Source organism: Melitaea cinxia, chromosome 27 (genome assembly GCF_905220565.1).
Source record: "Melitaea cinxia chromosome 27, ilMelCinx1.1, whole genome shotgun sequence".
NCBI classification, from domain to species: domain Eukaryota; kingdom Metazoa; phylum Arthropoda; class Insecta; order Lepidoptera; family Nymphalidae; genus Melitaea; species Melitaea cinxia.
In genome coordinates, this window is record NC_059420.1 from 7,695,305 (window position 1) to 7,721,794 (window position 26,490).

General features: G+C 33.6%; 2 protein-coding genes across 2 annotated transcripts in view; one reads left to right on the plus strand and one right to left on the minus strand.

Moving 5' to 3' along the window:
- Positions 1 to 784: 784 nt before the first annotated feature.
- On the minus strand, positions 785 to 1,243 carry LOC123666941 (histone-lysine N-methyltransferase SETMAR-like). The gene has a single exon (XM_045600953.1). It carries the CDS (start codon positions 1,241 to 1,243, stop codon positions 785 to 787), a length of 459 nt encoding a protein of 152 aa, XP_045456909.1.
- Positions 1,244 to 10,889: 9,646 nt separating this feature from the next.
- The window catches only part of LOC123667083 (protein slit), a 211,630-nt gene continuing 196,029 nt past the window's right edge, over positions 10,890 to 26,490 (plus strand). The window contains exon 1 of the mRNA XM_045601073.1: positions 10,890 to 11,024. The gene's annotated coding sequence lies outside the window, so the exon portion shown is untranslated. The remainder of the gene's footprint in view (positions 11,025 to 26,490) is intronic.

The following is a 26,490-nucleotide window of genomic DNA, read 5'->3' on the forward strand; positions in this document are numbered from 1 at the left end:
TACAGGCTGAATTCACTATGAGTCCTTTAAATTGATACCCATATTGCCAGTATTATATAAAAAAAAACTTGAAACTACTTATACCGTCTCACATTCGTCGTATTATTATTATGTCACATGTCTTTTTTAAAAAAACGATCTAAAATAATAAAAAAAACACGGATTACCAAGAGCCTAACGATATATTTATTATGTAAATCCATTCAGCGGTTTTGAAGACTTGAGGTTGGCACTAAAGTAACTACCCTATATTACATTAGTTGGTCTATGAAAGTAACTACACGCGAAATACTTAGCTCTTCTTGGCAGTCGAGTCTAATTGAACATTGGAAATTAAAAAAAACCGGATACATTATATCCTTAAAACAACTTTATTATAAAAACACAGCACTGCAGTATATTAAGCATGGTAAGTAAATAATGTAAACAATTTATATACCGTTAATCGCCATGATATTTTCGCTGTCTTCCGTAAAACCCATAAATCCGACGTATACATTTTTATGGTCGCTATAAATTGGTACAAAATGGCCGCCACACGTCAACTGTCAGATGCAGCGCGCGAAAATGTTCGCCATATTTCCGAGTCGAAAATTTCGTGTAAATACCTATTGCAGAAATAATATTGTATTTTTCATATAACTGTTTTTGTAATATTACTTCAATGTAGATTTGGCGAATTGTTTAATAATATCTGGGATACTTATATAATAGGTCCTTACCTATGAAATTGCCGTTTTTGATGAAATAAGTTAACGCACTTTTTTTTCTATATTTTTTATTTTTATTGTTCAAAGTAATTACCCTGAGAATCAATGCATTTTGACCAACGTAGTGGTAACTTATTGATGCCTTTCTTGAAAAACTCTTCAAAGACATTTTGTACTGCCACTCGGGTATTGAATTTTTTTCCCGCCAAAAAGTTATCCAAATTCTGGAAAAAGTGGAAGTCAGTAGGGGCAAGATCTGGTGAGTACGGTGGATGACGGAGAACTTCCAACACCAGCTCTTGTAACTTGGAGACCGTCTGCTGTACAGTAGGAGGTCGCGCGTTGTCGTGCAGGAGCAGCGGAGCCGAGCGATTGACAAAAGCTGGTTGGAGACGTGCGAGCTTACCCATTATTGTGTTTAGTTTTTCACAGTACACATCTGCAGTGATGCTCATGCCGTTTGGTACGAAGCTATGATGAATTACACCGGCGCTAGACCACCAAACAGTTACCATCACATTCTTAGGGGTCATTTACACATAGATGTTCTCATTTATCAATACGTGAAGCCAAAACTGTGTACCCCATTTGACGAAAATTGCGCGGACGGAGGAGTATGAAATTTTGCACACCTATGGTTTATATAGAGGAGTGCAAAATTTTTTTTTTTTTAATATGCATAAAATCACATTAAATCCATTAAAATATAAAAAAACAGTACACACACACTACCATGTATTTGTGTACTACCATGTAAAGTGTATTTTGTGTACACACATAATATATACTCTTTTGTTTAAACGTTTAAACTTATAATTCAAATTAATTATGGTCGAATTTCGACCATTGGACGACCAAGATAATTGATTCTTTGTAATTACATAATTGTATTTGCTTGCAAATGAAAAAAAAACCGACTTCAATTACCTCGACAAGTAATACAACGTAGGTAGACGAAAAAATAGTCAAGTAAATACGCGTTATCAAAGATTACTCCAAATGTTGTAATTAGATCTCGATGAAATTTAAATGTGATCACACGATAAACATCAGCATTCGATTAAATTAAAAATCATCAAAATCGGTACACCCAGTAAAAAGTTATGCGGTAGATATAACACAACGTAGGTCGACGAAAAAGTAGTCAAGTAAAAACGCATTATTAGATATAACTCGAAAAGGAGTTGTTAGACTTCAAATAAATTCAAATGGGACTAAACTACACACACCACCTTCCGATAAAAAAAAAATTGTCGAAATCGATCCACCCAGTCAAACATTCTGAAGTAACATACGTAAAAAAAATACAGTCGAATTGAGAACCTCCTCCTTTTTTGGAAGTCGGTTAAAAATTTTTATTTTATTTTTTATTTATTTATTTGTATTTGGGAAACAAACAGTACAACATAACACAAATAATAAAAGATAACAACGATATATCGCACAGACCAGTTAAGTTTCCACCAATAACTCAATTCAATAATAATTCAATAATAAATTCAAATAATAATTCAAACAATCAAATACAAAGTTGAAACTCATACAATTAAATTCTTAAAAATCAATTATATAAATAAAAATCATCAATTAATTTCTTAAAAATTAACTATATAAATAAAAATTACCAATTAAATTCTTAAAAAATAACTATATAAATAAAAATCATCGATCAAATTCTTAAAAATTAACTATATAAATAATTGTGTTACATTATTATTTATAAGAATCTTTGTAAGCAAATCAGGAATTTGTGAGGCATGCCCATGACAAGTGTCTCTGATTACTTACTGGGAAGACAGCGTTGTAGTTATAACTTTACTAGCTGTGCCCGCGGCTTCGCCTGCGTTGAAATCAGTTTGTCACAAAGTTTTCCCGGCAAACTTCCAGTGAAACTCTCATCAAAATCGGCTTAGACATTCCGAAAACCTTCCTCTTGAAGCCCTCTCTCCATTGGTGAAACCGCATGAAAATCCGTTCAGTAGATTTTGAGGGAACTTTGTTTTATAATACATTAACTGTTGCCCGCGACTACGTCCGCGTGGTTATGAAGATATGCATTACTATTAAGATGCTTAACGCAAATTATTTTTTTGTTTCAGTCACTTGAAATGCTTATCACTCTGAGTAACTTTTTCAAAGGCACAATTTAGTATAATTTAATAGTTATTTTTATAAGACCTCTCTACACACCACATTTTTAGTTTTATTTTCAGGCTACAGTATAAATAATCTATCAGGCGAACAGCTGGCTGGCTGTATATGTTAACACATTTACATACAAACTATCAACCATAATTAAACCCCCTTAGCGGTGGAATATCGCAAAATCCGTTCTTAGCGGACGTTTACTAACTATAATCTACCTCCCTGCCAAATTTCATCTGTGTACATCTTGGATGGATGGACCATCCAGCGGTTTTTGAGTTCTCGTGATGAGTGAGCCAGTGACCTTTCTCTTTTATATATATAGATTACGATGTATTATTTGGACACTCACTATTTATAGAGCATACATTTTAAATTTCAAGTCTCTTACTTCAAAAACATAGGACTTTCATACAAACTTCCAAACCCCGTTTTATCCCCTTAAGGGTCAAGTTTCGTAAAATCAGCTCTTAGCGGATACTTACGCTCTATAAGGAAACTACCTGCCAAATTTCAAGTTTGTAGCTGTTATAGTTTCGGAGATTTCGTGATGAGGGAGTCATCCTACCATCCCCCGTTTTAACCCCAAAAAGGAGTTTATTTCTAAAGATACATTATTTGGACACCTTCTCATCATCTATAGAGCATACATTTTAAATTTCAAGTCTCGTACTTCAAAAACATAGGACTTTCATACAAACTTCCAACCCCCGTTTTACCCCCTTAGGGGTCGAATTTCGTAAAACCCGTTCTTAACAAATGTCTACGTCCTATAAGGAGCCTATCTGCCAAATTTCAAGTTTGTAGGTGTTAAAGTTTCGGAGATTTCGTGATGAGTGAGTAAACCTGCCATCCCCCGTTTTAACCCCAAAAGAGAGGTGATTTCTAAAGATACATTATTTGGACACCTTCTCATCATCTATAGAGCATACATTTTAAATTTCAAGTCTCTTACTTCAAAATCATAGAACTTTCATACAAACTTGCAACCCCCGTTTTACCCCCTTAGGGGTCGAGTTTCATAAAATCCGTTCTTAGCGGATGTCTACGTCCTATAAGGAGCCTACTTGCCAAATTTCAAGTTTGTAGGTGTTATAGTTTCGGAGATTTCGTGATGAGTGAGTGACCTTTCGCTTTTATATATATTATTATAGATTATTATAGATTATAGATATAGATTGATATATGTATATAAATACAGAAAGATATAATGATTGACTAGCTCGTTGCCGCAGTTTGTAGTGGCAGTTTGTTGTGGTTTTGAGGCCTATTTGTAAATATATTTTTGATTTCATTTTCAATTATCGATTTATATTATTCTATATTTTAAAAATCTAAATTACAATATTAACAACTCAACTTAAACATATATAACTTTTTTTTTTGTAATGATTCTTCTAACCTATAAATTAAATTATAGATTTTTGTTGATTTTAGTAGCTTCAAAAAATATTGAAGATTGTCCTCAATATTTTCTAACTAGCGCTTCCCAGCGGTTTCACACGCGTTTGAGAAAAAATAAATCAATAGCGATAGCCTTTCTCGGTCAATGGACTAACCAACACCAGAAGAACTTTTTAATATGAACCTGTTTCCTGCGCATTTTCCTGCGTAAACAAACAAACAAACTTGTCAGTTTTTAATATTATTTCATCGTCATCATCACTTCAGCCTATCACAGTCCACTGCTAGACATAGGCCTCCACAAGCTCGCGCTAAAAATTGCATGATGTGTGTCATCCAACTGCTGGCTTTGAAATACACAAGTCGAAGACGGACAGCAGCGTCTTCGGTGCGACAAAGTCAGCCCTGCGGTCACCAATCCGCCTGCCCAGCGTGGTGACTATGGGCAACACACATGACTTCACGCCATAATATACCTAATTTTTTTTTTGTAAAGTGATAACGCCTCGTGTTATTGCCACCACTAGTGACAACAGGCTACTGTATTTTTGCCCAAAAAAACTGCATAGCGATTCAACAGGGAAAAGCTATCAGCATTCTTGGCACAATTCCACGCGGACATGATTTATAACATATATATCTTTAAATATTTAGTTCTTAAGTTGTGAATTGTAAATATGTGTAATATTGTAAAATTTCAATTGTATATTCTATATATTTTTAATATAACTAAAAGCAATAACAGGAGGTTAAACAGAGGTAGGGCACAGCAGGAATTTCCTGCTCAAAATATGGAGCAGCCCGACTGGGGTAGTACCTCGACCTTACAGAAGATCACAGCTAAATAACACTGTTTTCAAGCATTATTGTGTTCCTGTTGGTGAGTAAGGTGACCAGAGCTCCTGGAGGTATTGGGGATTGGGTCGGCAACGCGCTTGCGATGCTTCTGGTGTTGCAGGCGTCTATAAGCTACGGTAATCGCTTACCATAAGGTGAGCCGTACGCTTGTTTGCCGACCTAGTGACATAAAAAAAAGTCTATGTCCAGCAGTGGACTGCGATAAGCTGAAGTGTATGTGTGTGTATTTGTGTGTGTATGTGTGTATAAGAACAATATTCTGGCGTCTCAATATTAAGTTCATATCAGCAAATATATTCAAGAATTTGAATAATGCCGCGTGTGTTCGACGTTGAGTGATTGTGAGAAGTATTCGAAGCGGACCGCGCCTCGGAATATTTTAACCGATTACGCACAAAAAGAGATTAATGAGTTTAAACTTAACATTTAATAGCGTTTATTAATTAAAAATACGTATATTTATTAAGTTTTTGTACCTCAAACTCAACTCAAAAACACTCATATAAATATATAAATAATATATCACTTAAAATGTAGGTGGATATCAAACCCCCAACATCCAGAGCAGAAGGCAGAGTATCTGCAAACTGTGTCGGGTCTAATCAATAGTATTATTTACTTATACGTTAAAGGTTTCCTGTTTTATTTCTTTTTTATTTATCTTATTCGCTTAGGGACCAATAAATCAAGTCACATATTAGGGGATTGGGTCAAGGAAAGGGAGGGGTTGGCTAAGTGTATATAGTTCTGTGACAAGAGGTTGAAGAAAAAGATACCTTGATAGCAAAACTAGAACTGTTTGTTTCTGTTTTATATTTGACTTGCCCGTTGGCGCAGTTTGTAGTGGCCCTGCTTTCTGTTCTGCGGGTTGCGGGTGCGATTCCCGCCTGAGTCTGGGTGTAATATAATATTTGTATTTATATATTTATATATGTATTATTTATATATGTATTATTTATATATGTATTATTTCTATGTATGTTTATAAAAAAAAATAGTTATAACAGTCGGCTGTTACCTATAACACAAGCATTAAGTTGCTTACCATAGGAACAGACGACCGTGTGTGTATGTTATATGATATTTATTTATTTATTATTTTTTGTGTTTATATATAAAAACAAACTTATATAAATGTGTTTGGTCGCAAACAAAAAAAAACCGACTTCAAAAAATAATCAAACGCATGTTATCAAACAAGACAACATAACGAATATCAGCTTTTGATTAAAATAAGAATCATCAAAATCGATTTACCCAGTGAAAAGTTATGACGTATAATACAAGGTAGGGTGACGAAAAAACAGTCAAACAAATACGCATTATTAGATACAGTTCAAAAAGTACTTGTCAGATCTCGATTAAATTTAAATGTGACCATTAACATGACAAGAACCACCTTTCGATTTAAAAAAGTACCATCGAAATCAGTCCGCCCAGTAAAAAGTACATACATAAAAAATAAATTAAACGTATACATTGGAATTTATTGTGTAGAATATTTGACTGACCCGGTGACGCATTTGGCAGCGCTCCGTTTTTAACCGACTTCCAAAAAAGGAGGAGGTTCTCAATTCGACTGTATTTTTTTATGTATGTTACTTCTGAACTTTTGACTGGGTGGACCGATTTCGACAAATTTTCTTTTGATCGAAAGGTGGTGTGTGTCATTTGGTTCTATTTAAATTTATTTGAGATCTAACAACTACTTTTCGAGTTATATATAATAGTGCGTTTTTACTTGACGCTTTTTTCGTCGACCCACGTTGTATTATACCGCATAACTTTCTACTGAATGTACCGATTTTGATAATTCTTTTTTTGTTGGAAAGAAGATATCCCTAGTTTGGTACCATGATGAAACCAGGATTTGATGATGGGATCCCGGAGAAATCGAGGGAAACTCTCAAAAATCCGCATAACTTTTTACTGGGTGTACCGATTTTGATGATTTTTAATTTAATCGAAAGCTGATGTTTATGATGTGGTCACATATAAATTTTATCGAGATTTGATAACAAGTTTTTGAGTAATCTTTGATAACGCCTTTTGAGATCGCTCATTAGCGATAAGGCCGCCTTTTGTACTTAACTCCTGTTTTTATTTTTGTATTTTTGCTCACTTTTGGTGTACAATAAAGAGTTATTATTATTATTATTATTATTAACGCCTATTTACTTGACTATTTTTTCGTCTACCTACGTTGTATTACTTGTCGATGTAATTGAAGTCGGTTTTCTTCGTTTGCGAGCAAATACAATTATATGCTCTAGTATTATAGGGTGGGTTCCCGTTCCGAGACTAATTTTAAATGTAATATTTATCAATACTAGCTGAACCGACGAACTTCTTAGATTGCCATTTTTTACGTGACTATTTTATTACAAATCATATCCATACTAGATACTGTCCAATTTCGGCGCTGCATTTCTATTAGAACGAAATTCCTTACGGCAGGCTTGACATTAGGCTGGGCGAGCGAACTGAAAAAAATGTGATACTAAAACCGTAAGAAAAATATATAACGGAAGTGGCGTAATATCAGTCACACGACTGTTTTATTTTATTCTACGGTATTTGTTATTATCTAAAATACTAAATTTCCTAAATAATTGTATGTACTTAATTAAAAACCAATCAATAAAATTAAAAGTAATCAAGAACTAGAAAATATATAAAATTCATCATTTTTTTTTTAATTGTGTTGCTTCTATACTACCTGAAAAAACTTCGTTCCTACCTGGTGTTCCATGACACCACATAATTTTTCATCACTTCACTCATCATCACTTTAGCCTAACATCCACTGCAAGACATAGGCCTCCACAAGTTCGCGTCAAAAATGGAGTGAACCCATGTTTTTGCCCATGGTCACCACGCTGGGCAGGCGAGTTGGTGACCGCAGGGCTGGCTTTGTCGCACCGAAGACGCTGCTGCCCGTCTTCGGCCTGTGTATTTCAAACCCAGCAGTGAGATGGTTATCGCCATCGGTCGGCTTTTTAAGTTCCAAGGCGGTAGTGGAACTGTGTTATCTCTTAGTCGCCTCTTACGACACCCACGGGAAGAGAGGGGATATATATATATATATATAATACTAGGGATTTCTGTCCGTCCATATTTCTTTACACGACAAGTAATCACCAACATATCATTTACTAGAATCTTCTCCGAAACACGTTGCATCTTATGGTATAAGTATTATTCCGATCGGTTCAGTAGTTTTCGCGGTATAAGCGAACAAAAAAATCGACTCTACATTTATTAGTATATACATGTATACATATGTTTAGATTTATTAAAAATATATTTAAATTACTTATTAGTTATCTGTTACCTCAAATACAAGCACAATTTTATCTTAAAACCAGACAACTGTAAGTCAAGCAAAATATAAATTAAATATTTTACGGATCTAATTCTAACTCACTCACTCACTTCAGCCTAATACAGTCCACTGCTGGACATAGGCCTCCACAAGTTCGCGCGAACAATGGCGCGAACTCATGTAGTTTGCCGATAGTCACTAGCCTGGCCTGTGTATTTCAACGCCAGCAGTTGGATGGCTATCCCACCATCGGTCGTCTTTTTAAATTCCAAGGTGGTAGTGGAACTGTGTTATCCCTTAGTCGCCTCTTGCGACACCCACGGGAAGAGAGGGGGTGGCTATATTCTTACTGCTGTAATCACACAGCAATCATCAATCAAGGATCTAATTATAAATCTAATTCGCATCTGTTTCATTTTTATGTTTCAATTTTTTAGTTTATTTTATAATTAAAAAAAATATATACACACATACATGAAAAAGTTTAAAACATTTTATTGCAGCAAAATTACTTTAAGCAATCACATACAAAAACTATAAAACTCGATTAATTACATATTAAACGCATTAATCAACAACAATATTACATAAAGCCCCCCCCCGGAAACGTTTCCTAACCGAGAATCGAACTCCAAACCTGTTTGTGTATAGCATTTCTCTAGTGTGCGTCCCTTTGAAACTCGACGCCCTGTGGAAGTTGTATGTGTGGGTAATACAGGTATCATTGATGGGGATGGAGTGGGATAAATTTACCCCGATTTGTGGGTAAATTTAATTTGGATATTTCATAGTTCTGTATTTATAAAATTCATAGTTCTGTTTATTATAAAAATAAATGTTGGCAATATATATATATTGCCAACATTTATGATGAAATTGATGATGAAATTAGTCATTTTATTGTTCGAGTGGAAGCAGCAGAGCTAGAGGCGGCGCAAGCGTACAATGATCGTAACGGGACAATGAGTCGTCCTTTTTCATGCATGCAGCCAGCGTTCATCGATTCATTAGACGTTATCACGCAAAAAATGTAGTTAAAACCTCACATACATCACAGTGTCAACATCGCCATCTTTTGGTGGAATAATGAACTGCATATCAAGAAACAATTGTTTGCTTTTAAGTATATTCATACATGTCTGTATTCATTTAGAATTAATGCAAGTCATGATGAAAAAAGAGACACGATATAATAATGTAACACAAAATTGAAAGTATTTGTATTGTTATCTATATATTTATAAGAAATCGAAAATAATTTAAAAATCATTACAGCGAAGATATAATTTATTTTAAATATTATTAGAATGCTTTAGAACACAGAAGTATGTTCAACATACATCAGAAATTTTGTTTTATAAATCAGTTAAGTAACAACAAATGAAATGTACAGTTTTCATAAATTGAATGGATCAGAAATGTTTTTTTCTTGTTTTACCAAATAAAGTTATTAATAACTGCGTTAATTGTTACAAATTATGAATCATTAAAAAGCGTTAATAAAACAATTAAACTGACCATTAATTGGGAAGGAATTTTATACAATCAAAACTTGTGTCACAATCAGCATACAAAAAGTAATTAATATTATACTAATTTTACTATATACTGGATGTGCCCCGTGGTTTCACCCACATAATTAAAGAAAAAAAGAGGTACTAAAATATTTTATATAGCCTATAACCTTTCTCGATAAATGGACTATCTAACACTGAAATAATTTTTCTAATCGGACCAGTAATTCCTGAGATTAACGCGTTCAAGCAAGCAAGCAAACTTACAAACAAATTCTTTAACTTTATAATATCAATACACTCCCAAATCATATATTTATTTACTTGCAACGGGATTTAATAGATTAAATAGAACAGAGAAGTTGTTTATTAATTCTAATTAATAAAGCTCGATTTCACTCCTTAGGAACAGTTACCATGATATTTGAGTACATATTGGTTGAACACACATGCTAGGGCACAGCAGGAGAATTCCTGCTCAAAAGAGCAGCCCGACTGGGGTAATACCTCGAAGTTACAGGAGATCACAGTTAAAGTTTTCAAGCAATGTTGTGTTCCAGTCTTGACTTAGATGACTCTCTAGCTCTAACTCTTGGAAGAGTTTAGGCGCGAGTAATCACTTACCATCAGGTGAGCCATACGCTTGTTTGTCGACCTAGCTATATAAAAAAAAATACCTGTTTGTCGCAAGAGTCACTCGTTAAAACGTCACTCTCAGAGCAAGTCACGTAACTTCTTATCGTTACTCTTGCACATAGTTCCCCACATTTTTTTCATACTAAAACCGATCGGTTCTTAAAAAGTAAACTTCTAAAAAAATAAGTTATCTAAATAAAAAAGGTACCCCAAAAGTGAATAGGGTAAACGAAATTCAACACCTGGCAGCACCGAGCACCCAAAGTCTCACTTAAACAAATTCCTTATGCCAGTACGCGTAAAGCTTTCGTTCGAATCGTTCGTCGGTTACAATCGTTGAACGTGTTTATACGTTTGTGTTTTATTTAGTGTTCTGGTCAGTGTTTGTGATTAAGATCCAACTGAGATACTTTCTTGATTATTTCCTAAAGGGTGAGTAATGTATTTGTGAAGCTTTCATTTTATATTTGAGAAGTTTTAAGGCTGTTTCGACTGTTTTCGTTTTTAAGCGTATTAAAGCTTAGCCTAAGTACGTTTGCGTCTATAAAATGAAATGGTCGTTTATTATTTATGTTTATTGAACGATCGTTTATTTTATTTGATTGTATAGTTATATTTTTATGTTTGGAACACGATTTTTTTTATAGATTTCGTGTTATTTGATAAAGATGTCTATTTAGAAATTTTATTTGTGTATTGTTTTTTTTTTTTTGAATATCTTTTTTTGTTATTTCAAATATCAGCAAGCTATATAGGAAATATTGTAAAATATTTCAAGTGCCTACATGTTACCATTTATTGATATCGTGCAAAAATAGGCAAAAATTGGGTTTTTTTTGTATGAGAGTCCTAAATATTTATTTTATTTTAATTTTATTATTTATTAGATATAAACTAGCTGGCCCCGCAAACGTTGTTTTGCCATATATGTTATTAACACCCTTAATCCCCCCCCCTTATAACTTAGGGGTATGAAAAATAGATGTTGGCCGATTCTCAGACCTACCCGATATGCCCACAAAATTTTATTAAAATCGGTCGAGCCGTTTCGGAAGAGTTCAATGCTTAACACCATGACACGAGAAGTTTATATATTAAAAGATGTAAAAATATAACTGAGTATTTTGTGAATATTTCAAGTGCCTACCTGTTACCTTTATTGATATCAAGCAAAAAGGGGCAAAAAAATCGCTTTTTTTGTATGGGAGTCCCCCTTAAATATTATTTAGTTTTTAGTATTTGTTGTTATAGCGCCAACAGAAATACATAATTTGTGAAAATTTCAACTATCTAGCTATCGCAGTTCTTGAGATAGAGCCTGGTGACAGAAAAACGGACGGACTGACAGACAGCGAATTCTTATTAATAGGGTCTCGTTTTTACCCTTTGGGTACGCAGTTAGAATACAAAATAGTAATATTTTTGTTTTTAGTTTCGTTGAGTATTTTAATAGTAAATATTGTTAAGCTTTACTATTTAATAACCGTGTCTTTGTGCAATTGATTTCTTATTTAAGGTCTAAATAAATAGTTAAAGATTGAATATAAGTTCTAATTCTTACACGCTAACCCGCTTAAGAGGAGCGTGGTGGATTAACCTTTAAGTATGGACGTCATTTTTTCTTAACACTACTGTGGACGTGTAGTCTCACAGGCTCCGGTCAATATTTTGATGGTCATAACTTAGGTGATATTCATTGGAAGACGCAACCCCCTCTCTCGTTGGTAGTTTTACAACTAAAACAAAAGCTACTGAGCCGCTCAACCCCTGGCAGTTAGGGCAAATAGGTGAAACCAGGAAAACGAAAACATCGAGTAGCCTGTGAGACTCCACGTCCATACTTAAAGGTTAAGTAACAACCCTTCTTAATAGGTAAAGGTCTTTGCCCAGTTGTGGGATGTTTAAGTGGGATGTTTTTTACGTATTCTTATAATTAATATTACAGATATTTATTTTCGCATCTATACTAATATTATAAAAGAGAAGGATTTGTTTTTTCTTGTTTGTTTTTAATGGATAAAGTCAATAACTAGAAAAACCAATTTTAAGAAATCTTTTACCTGGAAAATATTACGTTATCACTGAGTAACATAGGCTATATTTCACAAGGAGAAAACGTACTAACGAGAAGTTGTTTAATTTAATCGGACAAAGCCGCGATCAGAGTGCTTTGTCGTAAAATAATAACAGAAACTTGTATTTTTATTAAAACCTATTTTGATAAGTCAAAATAATATATATATATATATATATATATATATATGTCTAACGTATGCTTTGGGCCACATTGTGATTTTTTAATATAGTCTTAAGATAAGCCTCATAATTAACATATGTTCATATGTTAACGTATGAACAAATATTTTCGATTATATAACAATTCATATACTATAACGATAGTTTGAGGACTCATCAAAATATGGTATACTTTGGGAACTGTCTCTAAAATAAACATCTTACATTTTATCACCAATCATGTACTATAAGTATGGTTTGAGGACTCATCAAAATTTATTTTATTATTTATTTATTTAATTACAATTTGATTCTTTACAAATAAAATTAAAGTTTTTAGATATTACGGTGATCACAGCAGACAAACACATGCTTTTTTTATTATTTACAATTCAAATAAATTATTTAAACTACTTACACGCACATACTTAACTACGTTAAATCGAAGTTTTTATTGATTGATAATTCCTAGAAATCATAAAATGTATCACAAAATAACATTAAACATATTCTATTAAAACACATATAAAATAAATCAAAATCAGATGGCCTTTTTATCTAATTTAGAACGAAAATCTAGCTGAAACCACAGATATACAGATTTGAAGACAAAATTATTCACCGTATAACAAATATACTTTTTTTCCGACTCTCGTCAATGTTGATGCGAGTCTGATGCCTATGCTAGGTATAAAATACCTGTATTACAGGTCATCAGTTTCGCACAATCAAAATTTCGCATACAATGCGACTGTCCCCACAATATACTGTAAGTATGTATATAGGTATATATGAGTTTACTTTGGGAACTGTCTCTAAAATATACATCTTATATTTTATCAACATAATCATAATTATCATCATTATAATATAAGAATGGTATGAGGACTCAATAGCACACAATATACTACATGGGGATACCCGCAATATACTGTAATATGTACACAGAGCCGCGCTGACCCCTCACAGCGCTTTTTGCAAAATCTATGAAGCGCCTTCTTTTTCACGAATCTTCATGTTTCAACTTATTTTATTTTAGATTTGTTAATTTTGACCGAAAGAAATTTTTCCAGTTTCATATATACTTAGATAATATTTTCCTAAATGTGTAAAACTATTTTGCTTCCGCTTGCCAATTACTGCGATAAATAAAACACGGATTAAATTTTTACATACTTATTTGTGGTGTTATATGTAATTGTATATCTACTTAGACATGAATAACAAAATAGCTGCTTTTGTCTAATAATGCTAAATTTACTATTACGTATGCTATGTTTACAAAAAACAAGAGTAAAATGTGTAAGAATATAAACATACTTAAATTATATTATTTCCACTCTTCTCGCTTTTTTATTTGCGATATCTATACACGGTCACCAACCCGCCTGCCCAGCGTGGTGACTATGGGCAACACACATGAGCTCGAGCTATTTTTGTCTCGAACTTGTGGAGGCCTATGTCCAACAGTGGACTGCAATAGGCTGAAATCATGATGATGATGATGATGATACAAATAAAAATGAGTGTTGCTTAGCGTTATAACTCGAGAATGGCTCGACCAATTCGGTTACTTTATTTTTTTGTATTATATGTTCCATAAGGTCCACGGAAGGTTTAAATGGTAAAAAAACAAAATTAATTAATTTTTAGTATTAACTTTTGACAGAACGAAGTCTGTCCGAGGACCTCCGAGGACGTCCTTACCTAATAGTTTCGTGTTTGTCTATATGGTCCAATATTTCTTCCTCTATGGATATTGTTGCTAAATTTGTTAATCTTTCCTGGCTTATTGTTGAGTGCAGATAATTTTTTATAAGTTTTAAACGACGTCAATAGGCGACAAGAAAGCCGTACCACAAAAATATTAATTAAATAAGATTATTTTAAAAAAATATTTCTAATATTTTAATTCAACATATCTCAAAACAGAATATCCCAGCAACATTTGAGTATAAAAACAAGTCTTTTAGAAACACGTACTTAGAAACGAAATAAAAACATGCATTCTTATTTCACGTAAATGATATATCCAGAACGCCGAATTCGTCCTATACATATTTATTACGTAAGAATCTAAAGCAAAAATTAATACACGTTTTGTTTGTTTTAATTTTTATTTTTATTTGTACTTACAAAGGTGCTAATAATTTTTATTTTTGGTAGTATGTACCTACCTACCTAATAAACTTTTGTTTTGAATTATTCATCTTTACCTACACAAGATTTTCATTCCAGAGGCCAAAAAAAGAAACAAATAAAAGACTATTCACACACTTCAATAATACAAAACTTCAATAATAATAATTCAATTACTATTTAACTACAATATTAAAATCATCAATGCAATAACGAGTGTTGTTTACGCAAACAAGTGACGACTAGTCCACAAGCGGGGAGTTCCCCGGGGCCGCAGTACGGGTGGCGTGGGTTCGTTGCCATGGAAATGGAAATTATTATCGTATAGGTAGGTTTAATTATATAAGTATCCGAGCGAACCTCGGCAATCGAAGGGTTGTCCGCAATTTTTTAAGGTATAATCTAAACTCACTATCACGTACTCTGCATTTGTGTATTGATAAGCCATACCTAATATTATATTACTAATGATAGGTCTCATTCGCACATGATATATTAGGTATACGCGTAAGATCGATCGCTAGGCGCGCGCGCGGGAAGATGGACGCGCTACGTCATACGAACCTAGTAGGGTAATTACTTTCGGTAGTGAAAAATAAATTATAAAATTTTGATAAAAATTAAAATTTATGTAGAAATACACTTAAATACGCACTGGATAGGCGGATGAGTTCAAATATTTTTATTTTCAAAACATCGTCGCGTCGGGGGACTACTAAGTGAGAAAAACAGGTGTAGTCGCAGATTGCAACATAAGAATTTATAAAAAAATGTGTACATAAGACCGTGCAAACTATTTTTTCCAAATGTCACTTTTACTTACTATTAACTGAGGTAGGGCACAGCAAGAATTTCTTGCTCAAAATATGGAGCAGCCCGACTGGGGAAGTACCTCGACCTTACAGAAGATCACAGCTAGATAATATTGCTTTCAAGCACTATTGTGTTCCTGTTGATGAGTAAGGTGACGAGAGCTCCTGGGGGGAATTGGGGATTGGGTCGGCAACGCACTTGCGATGCTTCTGGTGTTGCAGGTGTCTATAAGCTACGGTAATCTGTTACCATCCGGTGAGCCGTACGCTTGTTTGCCGAACTAGTGATATCATCATCATCATCATCATTACAGCCTATACAGTCCACTGCTGGACATAGACCTCACAAGTTTACGCCAAAAATAACGTGAACTCATGTGTTTTGCCCATAGTCACCACGCTGGGCAGGCGGGTTTTCAGCCTGTGTATTTCAAAGCCAGCAGTTTGATGGTTATCCCGCCACCGGTCGGCTTTTTAAGTTCCAAGGTGGTAGTGAAACTGTGATGTCCCTTAGTCGCCTCTTACGACACCCGTGTTCGCGTGTTTAGCTTCAGAGTAAGTTTTTTTAACCGACTTCCAAAAAAGGAGGAGGTTCTCAATTCGACTGTACTTTTTTTTATGTATGTTACATCAGAACTTTTGACCGGGTGGACCGATTTCGACAAATTTTGTTTTAATCGAAAGGTGGTGTGTGCCAATTGGTCCCATTTAAATTTATTTGAGATCTAACAACTACTTTTCGAGTTATATCTAATAATGCGTTTTTACTTGACGCTTTTTTCGTTGACCTCCGTTGTATTATACCGCATAACTTTCTACTAGATGTACCGATTTTGATAATTCTTTTTTTGTTGGAAAGAGGATATCCCTAGTTTAGTACCATGATAAGGAAACCAGGATCTGATGATGGGATCCCAGAGAAATCGAGAGAAACTCTCGAAAATCCGCAATAACTTTTTACAGGGTATACCGATTTTGATAATTTTTGATTTAATCGAAAGCTGATGTTTATCATGTGGTCACATATAAATTTTATTGAGATCTGATAACTACTAACTTAAGAGTAAACTTTGATAACGCGTAGATACTTGACTATTTTTTCGTCGATCTACGTTGTATTACTCGTCGATGTAATTGAAGTCGGTTTTTTTTTCGTTTGCGAGCAAACACAATTATGTATTTAAACAGTCATGATTTTCTTATGCTAGACAAATTAATTTTGTTTAGGGGATCGCTGAATGTGTGACTTAGCGTGACAAAGAGGGAGCGAGGGGTCTCAAATTAATGATAAAAATTTGCGTGATATATTTTACGTTAAAATTAATAAAATAAAATAAATTAATATTAAGATATGGCATCCTAATATTTTATAAAACTAACAAGAAGATACCATCTACTCGTTGTTACTGATTTTGTCGAAATTTATATTTCTCTAGTGTCCTGTGCCGGCTTTGTACGGGTGACTACTTACCTAGCACAATTATAATTATTATCTCAGCAACAGCGGGGGGCGCGGAGCGAAGGTCACATCGAGCGGGTGACGTCCTCGGTATCTAACCCGTCATTGAATAACCCGTCATGAATATTTTCGCGTGCATTTTTAATGCATACATACTACTAATAGACATTTATCTATGGTTATATATATATTGTTTTCGATAAGTTACAAGTTTATTAGAATAATTTTTTGAGTGATGATTCGAAAGGTTCATTTATAACAAAACGTTCATTTATTTTTATTATTAAATAAATTTCGTTATGTATGTATCTTATTTCTTTACATGAAATAAATATCGTTTAATAGAATTAATTGTAATATAAGTATCCTCATTCCTAAGGTGAAATTCCTGAGAATAAAACCTTGATAACTCAATTTGTCGATTTTTTTTGGCATCTTTTAAAACAATGGAATCATAAATTTTGTTATTAAAAATTCCGATTAATTAAATAACGAAAAATACATTTAATAAATTGATTACTAAATAAGTAATAGTTCTTCATAAAACAAATTTACGCGTCAGCTTCATAATGTTATAACTTTTGTTTCCTTTTCGTCCCCGTTTAGTACCGTAAGAAATTCAAGCCATTGAAATAGCGTTTTCATCGGTATATGACTTATCAATTACAGTCTTTCATTGAAAATAGATATTGTGATATTGTGTGTATAGATCAAATAATGGTGGAGTGTATGTCGTAAAGAAAATCGATGGACTTATCAATGTTTGCAATAGGAACGCTATCTAAAGATTGCCGTATATAGTCGAGTGCGACTTACAGTATACGTTAAATATCATGAGCCAGATGACTCCAGATGGTATTCGAATAGTAGAGATAATTTAAGGATAGTCCCCGAATCATACTCTTAAGGGGATCCCAGAAAAATTCGGCCGTTTTCATGTGCTGTAAAGTATACGTTAAAGTTACATTAAAAATATCAAATAAATATATGTTGTAACTCGGATTCAGTTTATTAATGTTACTGTAAGATAATTGTATAAAACACTCTAAATAAAGAGAAAAATTTGTTTACCTGGACCTCCTTTCGCGTACAAAAATCGTATAGGATTTCTAATTTTACTACTTACAATAGTGAATATTTTTTTATTAATTAAGAATCCTGTACTTAATAATTCTACAGAAGGGTTTTTTATTAAGTGCAGTATTTTATTAGAAAATCGTAAAAATATAATTTTTCGTATTTGCCGGGCAACGGGCAAAATATTATTATATATTGGGACTTACTCTTCTTTGAGTACAATATTGGACTCTCTCTTATTTTGACATTTATATTTGTGATTATTTTTAAACTGATTGTTAATGGCTAAGAATTTCTCAATTTTGTATCAGAACGTCTGCGGCTTACGTACTAAAACAAACTCATTTTTTAGGAGCATCTTGGGTGTGGATTATGATTTTATTTGTTTGACTGAAACATGGCTCTGTGATGGTATTTTCAGCGAAGAACTGTTTGATTCTAGATATTTGGTATATCGGCGTGATCGTGAGTATAAAAGTCGTGGTGATAGTATGGGTGGAGGTGTCTTAGTCGCAGTTAAGACCGATATACCGGTTCGATCGTCAGTATCAATTGATGTGAAGAATTTTGCTGGTGAAGTAATTAAAGTCTCTATTCCTTTAGAAATTGGACCTCTCCTTAAGCAGCTCCATATTTATTGTTGCTATTTTCCTCACAGTAGATTCCATGTTGAATCTCTCTGTGATTGTTTTGAACATATCACAAATGAAGTTTTGACGCATCCCGATGAAAGTTTTTTTATAATTGGAGATTTTAACATTTCGAACTGTATTTGGGATTGGGATGGGAAATTTATGAGCATGTGTAACTTCGATGATAGTGACCCTGGAGTTGATTCTTTGTTCAGTTTCTTAAATATTACAGACCTAAAACAATTTAACAGTGTCCCTAATGAAAATGGGCGATATTTGGATTTAGTAATTAGCAACTCTCACTGTGTTGTGAGTCGCAATGATTCTCCTCTTACAAAGGAAGATGTCCATCATCCTACACTTAAGGTGAAATTAAGTATTGCTTATGATAGATCTACTTTTTCCACTCCTCGTAAGGTACGCTTATTTCGAAATGCTAATTATAATGAAATAAATGAAGTCATATGTGGTATTGATTGGTGTCATTTGCTTAGTAACGGCGATATCTCTGATGCTATAAATTTATTTTATGATACTATTAACTCCATAATTTCGCAATATGTTCCAGTAAAAACTTTAAAAGGCGACAAAAGGTATCCTTTTTGGTATACTAGTGGTCTAATAAAAATAATATGTGATAAGTTGCGTTGTCATAGGCGATGGAAAATCTATGGTCGAGTATCTGACTACAACATGTTCAGCTATCTGAGAAACCGTCAAAAACAAGTCCAAATTGAGTGTTATGATATATATATATATCAATCAGAATTAAAAATTAATAGGAATAGTAAATTTTTTTAGGCTTTCATTAGGTCTAAAAGGGCTTCAGTAAATATACCTAAAGATGTTTTTTTCAAGAATGAGTGCACCTCCGATGCAAGCAAAATATGTCAATTTTTTAACGAACACTTTAAATCTGTCTATTCAGCGCCGTCTAACATTGCTAGTTCTTATGGGTCCCAAGGTAATGTGTCTTCTAAAAGTAATTTGTCGTTAGGACGTATTGAACTTACTGTTAATATTGTTATGAAATATCTCAGGTAGTTGAATGTTGATAAGGGTTCAGGACCGGATGGCTTGCCACCTATTTTTTTGCAATTGTGCCACAAATCTTTGGCTTATCCGCTTCTGCTTTTGTTTTCTTTATCTTTACGATCGGGTATCATGCCTGATATTTGGAAACGATCTTACGTTGTTCCTGTGTACAAGTCTGGTGATAGGCATAATGTTGAAAATTACAGACCGATTTCAAAATTGTCTACTGTTGCTAAATTGTTTGAGAAAATTGTGTATGACAATATTTATCCGAGTCTTAGGCCTTTCTTAATGAGTCAACAGCATGAGTTTGTGGACGGGAGATCAACGGAGAGTAATTTGTGTGAGTTTGTCCATCGCATTTCTATTGCCATGGATCAGGGTTACCAGGTGGATGTCGTGTATACCGACTATTCTAAGGCATTTGATAAGATACCACATGCAATATTGATAAATAAACTAGAAAGAGTCGGTATACATGGCGATCTACTTCGATGGCTTTCTTCTTACCTATATAACTGTAGCCAAGCAGTGACAGTGAAAGGGCATGTTTCCTCTTTTGTGCCCGTTTCTTCTGGTGTACCCCAAGGCTCGCACCTTGGTCCTCTACTTTTCAATATTTTTATAAATGATATACATAAATTTTTCGAGAATTCAGATATACTTCTTTATGCTGATGACATGAAAATTTTTAGGTGTGTATCTAATAATTCTGACTGCATACTACTTCAGAGTGACTTAAACAAATTGTGTGATTACTGCTCAGTGAATTCTATGTATCTGAACATAAAAAAATGCTACGTGATATCCTTTTCTCGTAAGACTAACACGATTAATTTTAATTATCAACTTAATCAAGAGACAATAACACGAGTTACCGAAGTGCGAGACTTGGGTGTTTACATCGATAGCAAATTGACTTTTAAGTCACATATTAATTTTGTTACTGCTAAAGCATTCCGAATGCTTGGCTTTGTGTTGAGAGTGGGACGTGATTTTAAAAATGTCAGCTCAATTATTCTCCTTTATAACTCTTTTGTAAGATCTATCTTGGAATACTGCTCAACTGTATGGAATCCATTTTACAAATGTTATGTTGCTCAATTGGAAAAAATTAATTATAAATTTATAAATTTTTTAAGTTACAAAGCTTCGCCGCATATTCAAGATATCCCGTATATTCCTTCTTTAGAAAATCGTCGATTGGAGAGAGACCAAATATTTTTATTTAAGTTACTTCGTAATTTTATTGATTCCCCTTATCTACTAAGTAATATATTATTTAGGTGTCCCAAAATAAATACACGTAATCAGTCCCTATTTTACGTGCCTAGAACTAGGACCAAATATACGCAGAATAATTTTACTTTTAGAGCATGTAAAATGTACAACCAATGTTTTCATCACATTGATTTTGCAACTTGTTCAGTGCAATCTTTAAGGAGTGAATTACGATATGCAATAAATTTTTGATTTTTAATTTATCATTAATTATTTACATAATTCATGAATTTTAGTTTGATTTTGTTATAAATTAATTTAATTATAATTTTATTATAGTATGATTATGGTATGATTAATTTTTAATGTTGTATATATCTGAATTTGTTATCTTTTAATTATTTATTATTTAATTGATGATTGTATGAAATGTTTCTATTCGTACATGTTTACCTAATTATTCAATTTACTACTGTTGAATTATTTATATTTCTGTGTGTATCGATTATTTCTTATTAATGTGTGCTTTTTAGCTTATTAATGAATTGTTTACTATTGGAAACTTTATTGGTTTATGTATTAGTTTTATAAGATTTTTTTTTTTTTTTTTGTATTATTGTACTGTTTGTTTCCAAAATAAAATAAAATAAAAAATAAAAATAAAAACGGGCGGCCCGCGACAGACGGCCAGAGGCGTACGGTGAACTTGAGTCGCTCGCAATCACACGCTGCTCTTGCTTACGCGCAAATCTATTTACTTTTTTAATCCAAGATAGGCATGAAAATGTAACAGACAGACAGACTTACTGCTGAATTTTGCAATTGTATTTACTTCAAATAAAAAAATAATTTAAATTATTAATTTTGAGCTGTGTAAATAAATGTAAAGCTGCTTAGTTTGTGGTCTAAGATCCGAAACTAAAGTCGATCTTCACCGAGCCGATAAAATAAAACATAAATTTAGTATATCTTTACAAATAAAATTGGAGTGTCTGTTTGTAATATTAAAATAACCGCTTTTTACTAAATGCATATGGATGTATACACGATACATACACAAAAATATCATTTTGATAATTTTTGTCTGTCTATATGTCTGTTTGTTCCGGATAATTTCTGAAACGGCTAGTCCGATTCTGACGGGTCTTTCACTGGCAGATAGCTGATATAGTAAGGAGTAACTTAGGCTACTTTTATTTTAGAAATTTATTTATTTTATAACTGCGAACTGAACAACTAGTAATTAATATAATTTTATAGCCTAAAGGATCGACACGACAAGAAGAAAATTAAATAATAATTATGGATGATCACAACTTGTACGCAAGCTCTTGGTCTAGGAAACGGATCAATCGCATGTCCTAGTAGTACAAGCTAGAGCCAGTAGATGGCCGAGTTTAATACCCTTTACGTAACACTGATCAGGTGAAGTGCGGGTGGGTGGGGTTTGGCAAAGTCTAAATGCTCAAGGTCATTGAGAAGGGGGAGACTCTTAATAGAAAAGAGTACTTGAAAGACTTCTGAAAAATAGGTATTTGAATAAAATGTAACTGTCTCGCTGTGTGCCGTCGCCACACCCCGAGACAAGAAAGGGATAGCTGCAGCTCAGACGGTTATAGGTAGGTAGATAATTATTGATCAAAACAAAATTTCGTAGTCGACTATTTCCTCCCCAAAACATGCCCATTTTTATGTAACTAAAAAAACCTTCGGCTATGCCTATGTTCTCGGTTTTTTGTAAATACGCATTATTTTTTAATGAGTGTCTGAAAATGTATAAAATAATTGTATTTGCTCGCAAACGAAAAAAAACCAACTTCAATTACATCGACAAGTACGCGGTATCAAAGATTACTCAAAAATTAGTTATCAGATCTCGATAAAATTTATATGTGACCAAATGATTAGCACCAGCTTTCGATTAAATTAAAAATTATCAAAATACGGATTACCCAGTAAAACGTTATACGGATTTTCGAGAGTTTCCCTCGATTTCTCTGGGATTCCATCATCAGATCCTAGTTTCCTCATCATGGTACCAAATTAGAAATATCTCCTTTCCAAAAAACAAAGAATAATCAAAATTGGTACATCCAGTAAAAAGTTATGCAGTATAATACAACGTAGTTCGAGGAAAATAGCGTCAAGTAAAAACGCATTATTAGATATAGCTCGAAAAGTAGTTGTAAGATCTCAAATAAATTTAAATAGGACCAAATGACGCAAACCACCTTTCGATTAAAAAAATTGTCGAAATCAGGCCACCCAGTCAAAAGTTCTGAAGTAACATACATAAAAAAAAATACTTTTTTGGAAGTCGGTTAAAAATAGGCAATATTTCTAGTTTTTGAAGACTCTTACTCCCTATGATGATGAAAGCATGGTTATGAAAGTTAATGGTTTTACGTTACAAGAATATTTGATCTAGTGTCATTATCCGGGGAGAAAACAGTCGACTACGTTTGTATGGAGAAAGAACCGATAAATTAGATAAATTAGAAGCTGTCCCCAAACCATAGGCTAGATATGAAAATGTTTTGAAACCAGACTCCAAAGTATACAAATGTCCCCTAACCATACGTCCGCTCGAAAAACTGTCGGCAAAACATACGTTATGCCTATACTTATGCATATAAACATATGGAAATCGCGAATCTCAAACTGTAATAAATTTTCAATGTCCTTGAGCCGAAAACACGAATAATTGCGAACATACGTCGTTTTGGCTTTGGAGATTTTTTTTTACATTTTTAGAGTTAGCTTTTGCTCAGAAAACTATTGGCAACAAGAAAAAAATAATTTGGAAAATCTAAATATGGCCGACTCCTGACGCTAATTTGTTTATACGAAACTTTTTTGCGTTCATTACTCACACAGAAGCAAGAAGAAGAACATAATACACCGTGAGTGTTTTTAATGCCAACGCGATTGTCGGACGTAATCATAATATTTCTACCTACTCTATCCCTATATACTTTATCTATTAAAGTCTTTTATTGAAAATAGATATTGTTTATTTATAAAATATTAGTGGAGTGTATGTCGAAGATAAAATCTGTGAACCCATCAAGGGTGGCAATAGAAACTATCTTGTTATGTATATTGTTGAGTGCGACTTACAGTATACTTTATATGTGAATAAAAATGTCTCCAAACTATACCTTCCAGGTTTTCAAGTAGAAGAGATAATTTAAGGACAGTCCGCAAATTATACTTCCCTATAAACTGTCCCCAAACCATACGCTTAATATAAAGATACTTTGAGGACGGTCCGCAAATTATACTTCCCTATAAACTGTCCCCAAACCATACGCTTAATATAAAGATACTTTGAAACCAGTCTCCAAAGTATACAAATGTCCCCACACCATACGTCCGCTCGAAAAACTGTCTGCAAACCATACGTTATGCATATATATATATATATATATATATATATATATATATATATATATACTTATGTGTGTGTACATATTATTTAAGTAAGCTTTAAAATTAAAAGCCTTTTTGAATCTAAAGCTATCATCGTTTTGGAATGTAGATTCCGCAGAGGAGAAATAAGTACCTAACTCCGGCTTAATTCTTTAAAAAAAAATGTTTTTTATTTCTTAAAACTATTGTTTGCGGAATTTATAAATGTACAAGGTTGTTATCATGTACACCTGATAGCGATCGTTACTCATAGTAGGGATATATCCGCCAAGTCGCATTGGAGCAGCGTGGTGGATTAAGCTCTGATCCTTCTCCTACATGGGGAAAGAGGCCTATGCCCAGTAGTGGGATATTATAGGCTGAAGCGCTACGAGCTGACCTGGCGGACTTCGTATCGTCATATTTTTAATTTTGCAGTAAAAATATCGCGGTCATTAATCGAAATAAAATATAGCCTATATATTAAATTTGACAAAGTTACATATCTATGTAAAATTGTATTAAAACCAGTCCAGTAATATCGGTGATTAGCCTGGACAAACATCGTGACACAAGATTTATAAATATAACAGCGACTTCTGTCTGTTCATATTCTTTAATACGATAAGTAGTCACCAACACATCATATACTAGAACCTTCTCCGAAACACGCCGCATCTTATGGTGTAAGTATTATTACGATCGGTTCAGTAGTTTTCGTAGTATAATCGAACAAAAAAACCGGCTCTACATTTATTAGTATAGAAATACTAGCTGACCCGGCAATCGTTGTCTTGCCGCTAAACGCTATTAAAAATAGGGGTTGATGGTAGAGGGTTGAAAATTTAGGGTTGTATGTATTTTTTAATGTTGTATCATAAAAAAATAGAAATTAAAAATTTTGTCTAAAAAATAAAAAATAAAAATTTAGGGGTGGACTACCCCTAACATTTAGGGGGATGAAAAATAGATGTTGGCCGATTCTCATAGATACCGGATAAGCGCAAAAAATTTCATCAAAATCGGTCAAGCCGTTTCGGAGGAATTTTATATATTAGATTATTTTCTAGAAATATTGTATAAGTAAGACATCACAATTAGTAAAAAGTATGCCATTACAATGGAATGCTTTTGAAGTAAAACTTCTTTGCATACGCTTGACTTGGGGAGAAAGCTGGTTACGAGAGCGTTACGAAAAGTGTGATCGGGCGAGGCGAACGGACTGTGAGAGGGAGATATAAGTTAGATGGAGCTAAAGAAATTTTACTTCAGTCATGTGATCTAAAGCACATTTGTTTTTGTTAATCTGAATATACAAAAAAATATAATATATTTTTTTAGGGCTACTTGTACTTTGTACTGTGTGGCTACGGTACTAAAGAATACAGCCACCCCCTCTCTTCCCGTGGGTGTCGTAAGAGGCGACTAAGGGATAACACAGTTCTGCTACCACCTTGGAACTTAAAAAACCGACTGGTGGCGGGATAACCATCCAACTGCTGGCTTTGAAATACACAGGCCGAAGACGGGCAGCAGCGTCTTCGGTGCGACAAAGCCAGCCCTGCGGACACCAACCCGCCTGCCCAGCGTGGTGACTATGGGCAAAACACATTAGTTCACGTTATTTTTAGCGTAAACTTGTGGAGGCCTATGTCCAGCAGTGGGCTGTATAGGCTGTAATGATGATGATGATTTTTTTAGGGATTCAGTCATTATTACTATTACCACTACTAACTACTATATGTACTAGTCTAAGACAATTATTTTTTAAATCTAATCGAGGTTATTTTCTACAAATTTCTAAGAATTCGTCCTAGTTTGAAGGATATTCTGGTCGTAAGAGAAGGGTCGAAATGTTCCAAGTCCGAGTTAACCTT

What these genes read in the sequence shown, in the direction of transcription:
- LOC123666941 (XM_045600953.1), bottom strand. Translation starts at nt 1,243, where the DNA reads ATGACCCCTAAGAATGTGATGGTAACTGTTTGGTGGTCTAGCGCCGGT.